The 10,219-nt window shown below is 39.3% G+C and overlaps 1 protein-coding gene and 1 long non-coding RNA gene across 2 annotated transcripts; both read left to right on the top strand.

Annotated features, from left to right (window-relative positions):
- The first annotated feature begins 390 nt into the window (after nt 1-390).
- LOC138356364 (uncharacterized) lies at nt 391-1,935 on the top strand. Its single transcript, XR_011224384.1, has 2 exons — nt 391-1,476; nt 1,857-1,935. It is a non-coding gene; the product is annotated as an uncharacterized lncRNA (long non-coding RNA).
- A 351-nt stretch (nt 1,936-2,286) lies between these two features.
- Nucleotides 2,287-9,945, top strand: LOC138356404 (uncharacterized). The gene is made up of 3 exons (XM_069312541.1): nt 2,287-2,394; nt 8,890-9,103; nt 9,611-9,945. The coding sequence occupies exons 1-3, from the start codon at nt 2,287-2,289 to the stop codon at nt 9,943-9,945; spliced, it is 657 nt and encodes a 218-aa protein (XP_069168642.1).
- Nucleotides 9,946-10,219: the final 274 nt, after the last annotated feature.

Genomic DNA, 10,219 nt, shown 5'->3' on the forward strand with positions numbered 1-10,219 from the left:
AGCCAGAGGTGGTACTCCCTTCTCTATATATTTATATATATATATATATATATATATATATATATATATATATATATATATATATTTAGGGGTACCACCACTGGTTTAATTAGAGGGACCCACATCCTCGAAGAAGAAAATAAATAGTGTTCAGAGAAGACCTTGTGGATTCTCACTGAATACTTTAATCTTTTCCTCTCCTACCACCCTATTATTTTTTTTATTTGATTTTATTGCAATGCTACAGTTTACAGAAAACACACACTTATATAACAATATAACACACACATATTATATATATATATATATATATATATATATATATATATATATATATATATATATATATATATATATAACTGAAAACTCACACCCCAGAAGTGACTCGAACCCATACTCCCAGGAGCAACGCAACTGGTATGTACAAGACGCCTTAAGAGGGCGTTATCATTGTTTGGCCGAAAAAATTCGGCCAAACACGAAAAATTTATAAAAATACTACAACGTTCTGGCAACACCGTGGTGCAAACCGTTTAATGTTATGATAATAAATAACGTAATTACAGCAAATTTTCCAGCCGCAATTGCCCGAAATCTGGTCCTCGCGGCTCGGGTGCGCCGTAGGGTGATGCGTCATACGTTGTAAGCGTCTAGTATTTCGCAATAGAGTGGAGAATATCTTGTTATGCATATACAAATTATAAACACACTCGCTGGCAACTGTCTTCTGTGAGAGGGAGGGGCTATAATCCGATTTACTGGCTTAGTCACCCTCTCAGTGTCTGTGCCGGCGGTCGCATGCCTGACGCGCTCGCACAGATCGTATTTTCTTGCATATACTGCACAATGGATATAGTATCGGACAAGAAGAAAGCTCTAAAGGCAAGAGCTCTACGCGTTAGCCAAGTAAAGAAGGAGCGTAAAGCCACACTGAGGCAAAACAAGAGTTCCCTTGAGTGAAGAGAGAGGGCAGCCTCCCGCCCCCACAACACACTACCTCGCCTCACACCCAGGCACCCACACCTCCTGTGGCACCTGCCACACCTCTGTGGCACCTGCCACACCTCCTGCTGCACATGCCACACCACCTGCGGCACCTGCCACACCACCTGCGGCACCTGCCACTCAAGATCTTAGACCTGCAACTCAAGACGTTCTCCCTCTTGATGTTGCAAGATGTTGCATATTTCAGACCAATTATATTAGGTTAGTATGTATTATGTTTTATATCTTGATACTATATCATAAATAATTGTAAATATAAAGCTGCTGTCTTTTTTTTAATTTTTTTTATTTTTTTTTTTTAATTTTTTTTTTTTAATAATTTTTTTTTTTTTTTTTTATCAGGCAATCTTCATGGAACTTACACACCTTACTGAAGGAATGCCAATCTACAAGGGTGGTAATTTTGATTGAAATTGGTAGTTCATCAACCTCAGCCAAAGGTGGCTGAACTTTGACCTTCATTTTTTACAGGTAACTAATTTGCAACTATATGGTTGAATAACTTTTTTATTTATTATTCAATTTACATGGAACTTGCACATTATATGTAGAGTCTGTGCCTCTAAAAACTCAAGTTATATATTTCCCCTAAGATCATTTATTGATTTTATATATATTTATAAACATCATTTTGTTGCATAATTTTTTGGGTGAACTTTGAAAATTTGTATTATTGCACTAAATAGGTTTGGGATAATAATGCCACTAGACAACCTTTATTATATAGTATTGTGATAGCTGAGTATCATAGAAATAATATCAGTTGATATTTGTATTTGTTATATCAACTTTAAAACATGTAAAAAAATGGTTAAAAAAAGTTTTTTTTTTTTTTCTCCCTCTCTATTTAGGCTGCGATGCTGAAACTTGGACCACTTGCAGCCCTCTTCACGTGTAACACGTCAATAAATTTTCATTGCACTAGAACAACTTTTATGAACCCAATCCACTTGACCATCACGACCGGACATAATGAGGTGATAGCCGAAGCTATTTGAACCACCCCACCGCCGGCACTCGGATGGTAATCTTGGGCACAGCATTTTACCAAATCACCTCATTCTTTGGGGCACACGTGAGGAACACAAATGCGAACAAGCCTGAATGGTCCCCAGGACAATATGCAACTGAAAACTCACACCCCAGAAGTGACTCGAACCCATACTCCCAGGAGCAACGCAACTGGTATGTACAAGACGCCTTAATCCACTTGACCATCACGACCGGACATAATGAGGTGATAGCCGAAGCTATTTGAACCACCCCACCGCCGGCACTCGGATGGTAATCTTGGGCACAGCATTTTACCAAATCACCTCATTCTTTGGGGCACACGTGAGGAACACAAATGGTCTAGCAAAGAGAATAGAAGGTCTAGCAAATATTGAGGTGATAACACATATGTAAAATAGTTGCTTGGATATATATAACAATTTGAGATTATGGGCAATGAAGAAGAAAACAGATAAATGACTTGCTAGAAGATGTGGATATTTTGCTGGAGGCGTGAGGCTCGTTTCTGGAGGGCTTTGACCTCACTTGAGGCCAGACATCGCAGGGGGAAAGCCGCGCTCCGTTGAGCTCCCGTCAGAAGGGAACCCCTAGTGATATATCTCCAAGAGAAGAGAAGTGTGTAGACATGCCAGCTGTGGAACTGAGCTGGGAACGTTGTGGTCTCAAGTCCTGGTCGACGAGGAGAGTATTAAACCGCCCAGAGACATTATCGTGGGCCGTGGCAGCGCCCTGACCAAGCTCCGTCAGAGGGAGGCGCGCCCTCGACTAAACAATTTGTGGAAAGCACGAGTTAAGCCAGTTCGTAGTGATTGCTTGTAGTTGGTCGTGTGCCCAGCGACAGTAGCGATGTTTATTTATAAGTTAGACATGTTTTGATAAGGCAGAAAGCCTAAAATAAGAGAGTGGAGAGGGAGGAACACGGAGCGACGTCCACCCACTCTGAGGGCTGGCAGGTGACTGAGAGCTCCCGACGGCGAAGGCCCCTCCCGGAGTGAGTGAGGCCCACCGGTCGAGGTGGAGTATGGACCCGCCCAAAACGGGGGAGTCCACTCTCACTGTATGTAGAGGACAGATAGAGGTTTGAGGCAAACATATTGTGTGATTATTTTTTGTTTATGTGTTAAAGGGGAAACATTTTTATTGGAGTGTCGATGGGTTGCAGGTTTGTCTTTGGGGAAGAAGTTGCTGAGAACGTCGAAGCCAGCACAGATGAAGTAGTTGATGAGACTCTAAGGTAGTGGAGGCGAGGACCTCGAGCTGTGAGAAGAAGCAGTAAAGAGGAGTGTCACGTGCTTCTGTAGAGGTGGAGAAGCACCATAGTTGCTCGAGGGAACTTCATGGTGTAGCAGCCAAGAGAGATGTGGAGGACCCTAGCAGAAGGGTGAAGCACCGTAGTTGCTCAAGGAAACTTCATGATAGCAGCCTGGAGGAGCTGCAGAGGATCCTGGTAGTTAAGCCCAGAAGAACCTGAAGATATCAGGGTAGTGAACTTCCAGAGGTGGAAGGGAAGTTCTGGTGGATTAATTGTAAGGAGTTGATAGTGTTTGGTTGTCATTAGCGTGCAAGACACAGTGAGAGGTGAGTGGTTGTTTGCATTCTTACGTCAAGGAGTGTTTTATACTGAAGTTTAGAGTTACAGACGTAGGCTGGATTACCTACAGACGTATGCGTTCTAGGACTGATAGAGTGATCGATTGATCATTGTTGTGTATCAATAAACATTTATACATAAATGTTCATAACATGAACATAACTCGTTCAGTGCCTGAGCCTAACCTAACTTAATCTAACTTTGTCTAAGGTGCTGTCTCTCCCTTACCATTTACCTAATGTTCTCTCATTCATATAATTTCCTAAATAATCCATCAAGTCTCCATGCACTTATGCAAGCATCTACCTCAGTTTCATTGTAAAATTTTACTCCTAAATCTAATCTTACCCTATTCCATTTAAATTGTAAATTTAATTGTATTGATCTATGTCATTTATTGAAATCAATAATTGATCTCATTTTGTTCTTTTAATTAAGTTCATTCCAATTTAGGTTAAAACTAAGCTAATTAAAATTTATTATCTTTAAGATTATTTTACTTTACAATTATCATTTGTCAATTTTTTTTTTTTTTTATATATATTCATCTTGACAGTCTCTACTGATTTTTTTGTTCTCTTCACCAAACCATAACCGTGTTTTGCCATAATTATTCTCTAATTTTAGCAGACTCAATACTTTGTAAGCTCTTATTGTATTGTTATATTATTATATTGTTGTGTTTTGCTATAATTACTTTCTATTTTACAGCAGATTTAGTTTTCATCTGTTCCTGTAATTGCTTATCTTATTGTATCGTGACATTCTTATCTATATGCTTACTGATATTGATCCTGATCGAAATCTTCTGTCCCATATCCACACAAATCAGCACATTGATCATCATTATTGCAGGTATTACACAGCAAATCTTGCAAAAAACAAACTCCTAAATAGCACCTGCTTATCAGTTTACAACCAAAATGTTAGGTCACTTGGTAAACATTTTGATGATATAAATGCACTTCTTACAGCACTAGGTACTAAATTATCTTTCATCATTTTAACAGAAACTTGGCTAAGTAATGACTATACCCAACTCTACAATTTAGCTGGTTATAAAGCCATTCATAACTGCAGGCCTAATAAAAAAGGTGGCACAGCAATATATTACAAAGATACCTTCACTTGCAATAGTGTCATTAGTGATAGAGACGACTATTGTGAATATACCTTTGCCAAGTTCTCCAGTAAATCCCTTAAATCCTCCCTGATAATCGGTGCCATCTATAGATTTCCTAATACCAACATAGCTTCATTCTCAGGCAACGTAAGGAATCTTATCATAAATAACAATCTCAACAAAAATCACATCATTCTGGGAGGTGATTTCAATATTGACCTGGGTCTTCAAAACAACCCTCAAGTTGACTATTTCCGTAACAGCATGCACTCCTGTATGCTAATCCCCACAATCACCAAGCCCACCCGAGTCACTCAAACATCTGCCACTACCCTGGATCACATATGGACTAATATAACAGCTCCCCTTACATCTGGGGTAATTTATGACAGAACAACTGACCACTATCCTACTTTCCTCATAGCAAACATTGACACAACATCACCAGAAACCAAAAAACTTTCATTCAGGCTACATAGTGAATTAGCTTTAGGCAATCTCTCTAATGCTCTCCACAATATTAACTGCGAATCTGAATTTAATAATTCACAGGATATAAACTCATCAACTAACCTCTTTCTCTCCAAAACTCTAAGCCTCTACAACACTCACTCACCCTCCTTACCAAACAAGTAACTGATAAAAGAAAAAATAACCCGTGGCTCACAAGTGGCATAATTAAATCAATCAACAAAAAACATGAATACGAAAAGAAATTTAGGAGTGGCCTAGTTTCAGTGGAAGTAGTTAAAAGGTACTCGTCAGTGCTTACCAGTATCATAAGAAAAGCAAAACTTTCATATTATGAGACTAGATTCAAAGAAGCAAAAGGCAACATGAAAAGCACATGGAATACCATCTCTAACATCCTGGGAACTAAACAACACTCCCACAACCAGATAACACTCTCTAAGGATGGCCTTACACTGTCATCTGACTTAGAAATGGCGAATGAATTTAATAGCTTCTTTTCATCGATTGGTGCTAACCTTGCAAGTAAAATCCCACAGACTCAGACACATATCAACACATATCTCTCAGGCAGCTATCCAAACTCTCTTCTCCTCTCACCAGTCAGCCCGACAGATGTTGTGTCCATCATACACTCACTAAAAACCAAAGCTGGGAACATCAGTGAAATCCCATCCATTGTATACAAGAGCGCCTCCCACGCCCTTGCGCCACCTATAGCTCTGCTGTTCAACAAATCCCTTGAGTGTCATACCTTCCCTGATATCCTTAAAAAAGCAAGAGTAACGCCAGTTCATAAAGGAGGTAATCCGTCAGACATAAACAACTATAGACCAATATCGAACCTACCCATACTATCAAAAATATTTGAAAAAATTATCTATAAACAGCTCTACTCCTATCTCGTAAAATTCGACATTCTTAGCCCCTGTCAGTTTGGCTTCCGCTCTCAAAAGAGTACCAACGATGCAATTATTAGTCTCCTTGACATAATTTACTCAGCTCTTGACAAAAATGAGTTTCCAATTGGACTCTTCATTGACCTGAGAAAGGCCTTTGATACTGTTAATCATGATTACCTCTTAAGTAAACTCCATCATTATGGAATCCGAGGCCATGCACTAGACTATATCCAATCCTATCTTAGTGATAGACACCAATGTGTAGCCATCAATAATATAATCTCTCCCATTCTACCAATAACTGTTGGAGTGCCACAGGGCAGCATCTTGGGACCTCTTCTTTTTCTTATATACATTAATGATCTGCCTAATGTATCTAACATTCTGAAACCTATTTTGTTTGCTGATGATACTACCCTCATCTACTCCCACCCCAACCCACATACACTAAATGGTGTTGTTAATAATGAACTAAAAAAAGTCCACTTATGGATGTCAACCAACAAACTAACACTTAACATAGAAAAGACCTACTACATCCTATTCGGAAGCAAATCTACAAATGCAATTCAACTTCAGATTGACAATGTAAACATTAGCAATAAAAATGATGGAAAGTTTCTTGGCATATTCCTAGACAAGAGACTCAACTTCAGTACCCACATACAACACATAACTAAGAAAGTCTCTAAAACAGTTGGTATACTCTCCAAAATCAGATATTATGTTCCTAACTCTGCTCTCATCTCTCTATATTATGCACTAATCTATCCCTATCTCAACTATGGTATCTGTGCATGGGGTTCAACCACTGCAAACCACCTCAAGTCCATCATCACCCAGCAAAAATCTGCTATCAGAATAATATCAAATTCTGCTTTCAGACAACACACAGCCCCCTTGTTTAACTCCCTAAACATGCTAAACATAATCTCACTCCACAAATTCTCTTGTGTCAACTACATTTACAAAACCCTGTTCTTAAATGCAAATCCTTGTCTGAAACTCTTCTTGGACAGATGTAATAGGACCCATTATCACCACACCAGAAATAAATATCTCTTTGATATCCCCAGAGTTAAACTTAATCTGTGTAAACACTCTATGCAAATAAAGGGACCCAGTTTATGGAACTCACTCCCTACTGAATTGAAAAGCTGTCCAACTTTTACATCATTCAAAATCAATACTAAAAAGTACCTAATTTCATCTTCATAGTTTTTCACTTTTTGCCTTAAAATTGCACTGTATCAATTGCTACCCAATCTCCCAACCTTTATGTTCCCAATTTGTACATCTTTACCATTGTGATCATTGCTGTTTTCTTATATGTGCTGCCAATCTGTTGTATGGTATTTATAAATCTTGTTTATCTGTATCTTTTGCTACCCAGTCTCCCAATCTTTATGTACCCAATCTGAACATCTTTACCATTGTGATCATTGCTGTCTTATATGTGCTGTCAATCTGCTGTTTGGTGTCTATTAACCTTGTTTAAATTACTAATCAAGCTGTCAATGTATTTAATCAGAGCTTTAATATAACAATGTGCTTTAATATACCTACTTATCTCTCTCATCTCATTTTTCTCTTGTAATGTATCTATCATTTATCAATTCTGATTGAAATTACCTACTTAAAATTATCTGCTAGATTAAGGACCTGCCCGAAACGCTGTGCGTACTAGTGGCTTTACAAGAATGTATATACTGTACTATCCAATGTATTCTCACAAACCCAATGTACCTTCTTGTATATAAATAAATAAATAAATAAATAAATAAATAAATAAATAAATAAATAAATAAAATCCAATTCTTACCCGATCGACTTGGGGATAATTTAAGCATGTTTGCCATTAAATTTTCGTTTTCTCTAATAGTCACATAGCCTATTTGGGAGAACGGAGTTCGCTTGTATCTTCGTGGTAAAACTATTGTAAAATGTTGACCCGACGAGTGTAATCGACGAAGTTTCTTTATTTGGTGCTGGTCAAAGGCATCCTTGTGTGACATTTTATACATATGTTCTTCTAGAACATTCTATTGCGAACATATTGGTACAAAATTTAAGTACGTACATCGAAAATTAAGGTCAGGACAGTGAAAAGAATATACACTTTTCAAAAGGTGTTTCGCCATCTGCCGTCGGGTGTGCCTTAAGAGGTAACACTTCAGCCACTTCCCACACTCTTGCGGGGTGGGCTGCGATCATGATTCTACATTTATATGCACATGTCTGTGAAGGGAATGTTATTGTGGTCACAGTGATACCAAAATTAATGACGTAGCACAATTCTGGGATTGACAAACATGAAATCTGCCCGAAATATCTGCCCGAAACGCTTTGTGTAATAGTGGCTTTAGGCATTGTATGTACTAGCTCTATCTATAAAGCCAACAAACTTTGTAAAATCTCTTTATGTATGTACCTTACCTAAATAAAAATTATTATTATTATTATTATAAAATGATCATAAACATTTCAGCGAGGTTTGACGCTCACGGCTAACGATTGCCATAGTTTTTTATTTGGTGCGGGTCTCATGTCGGGTTTGGTGAAATTTTACATATATATTTCTCTAGAGCATTCTCTTGCGAACAAATTGATACCAAATTTAAATACATACATGGAATATTAAGGTGAGCAGACCGAAAAGATTATAAACATTTTAGTGTCGCCGCGCAGTCGCCCGAAACGAATGGCAAATTCTCCAGATACAGTAGTATACAGTTAACTCCCCAGCGCGCTATAGTATTAATGATCTACCTACCTATTTACAGGACAGTAATATTGCTCCTCTCATCAAAGTTCTTCATGAACATCAGAAGTTGTTCAACGATGATCCCCAGGAGTGTAAGGTGGTTCAGCACGACATCCAGCTGCTTCCTGCTACCCGGCCGATTCGTCAACCCTTCTACTGTTTCAGCCCTTACAAAAAGGAAGTTATGCGTACTGAACTACAATACCTTCTGGATCATGGGCTGGCCTCACCTTGTGAGTCCCCTTGGGCCTCACCCTGCATCTTGGTGCCGAAACCGCACGGTAAAGTAAGCCTTTGTACCGATTACAGGAAATTGAATCTTGTGACCGTCAAGGATGCTTATCCTTTACCACGCATAGATGATATCATTGACGCAATAGGTAATGCAACATATTTATCTCAACTTGATTTGTTAAAAGGCTATTACCAAATAAGCCTGACAGAGAGAGCTAAGTTAATATCTGCCTTCACCACTCCTTTTGGCTTATACAGATATGAACGCCTTTTTGGACTGTGTAACGCCCCGGCCACCTTCCAGAGAGCTGTCAACCGCGTCATCCATGGCCTAGATCACACCTACACCTACTTGGACAACATCGTTGTGGCAACCAACACCCGGAGCGAACATCTGCTCCAGCTGCAACGACTGTTCTCCAAGCTCCTGACAGCCGGCCTTACCATCAACTTGGGCAAGTCCACCTTTGCCAAAGGTAAAGTACATTATCTGGGTCATGTGATAGGGAGCGGCAGCATAGCTCCTATAAAAATTCACACCAAAGCCATCCAGCATTACCCACAACCTACGACCAGGAAGCAGCTCCTGCTCTTCCTTGGACTTGCATCTTACTATCGTAGGTTTGTGAAGAATTTTAGTACGGTAGCGACACCATTGATTAATCTGACCAGCCCCAAGCAACGGTATCATTGGACCATTCAACAGACCGTTGCCTTTGAACAACTTAAATCTTTGCTATGTCCTGATCCCATTCTCGCCTCTCCAGGTATCACGACACCCTTCATCATCAATGTCGACGCCAGTGGTACCGGCATCGGGGGCGTCCTGATGCAACAATGAGGCGAGGAGGTTCTTCCTGTTAGCTACAGTACTACAGCTACAAGTTGAAACCTCACCAGAAGAACTACAGCACTATCGAAAAGGAACCCCTCTCCATCGTCCTGTAATACTGTAAAAGTGTTTGGTTTAGGTTAATACATACACTATTTACATACATATTTAGGTTATTACATACACTAGGACTATTACCATCTACTCGGATCACAATCCCCTGCGGTTCCTACAACAGGCCCAATTCAGCAATCAACGTCTTCTACGCTGGGCCCTGTACTTG

This window comes from Procambarus clarkii, chromosome 72 (assembly GCF_040958095.1).
Source record: "Procambarus clarkii isolate CNS0578487 chromosome 72, FALCON_Pclarkii_2.0, whole genome shotgun sequence".
Taxonomy (NCBI): domain Eukaryota; kingdom Metazoa; phylum Arthropoda; class Malacostraca; order Decapoda; family Cambaridae; genus Procambarus; species Procambarus clarkii.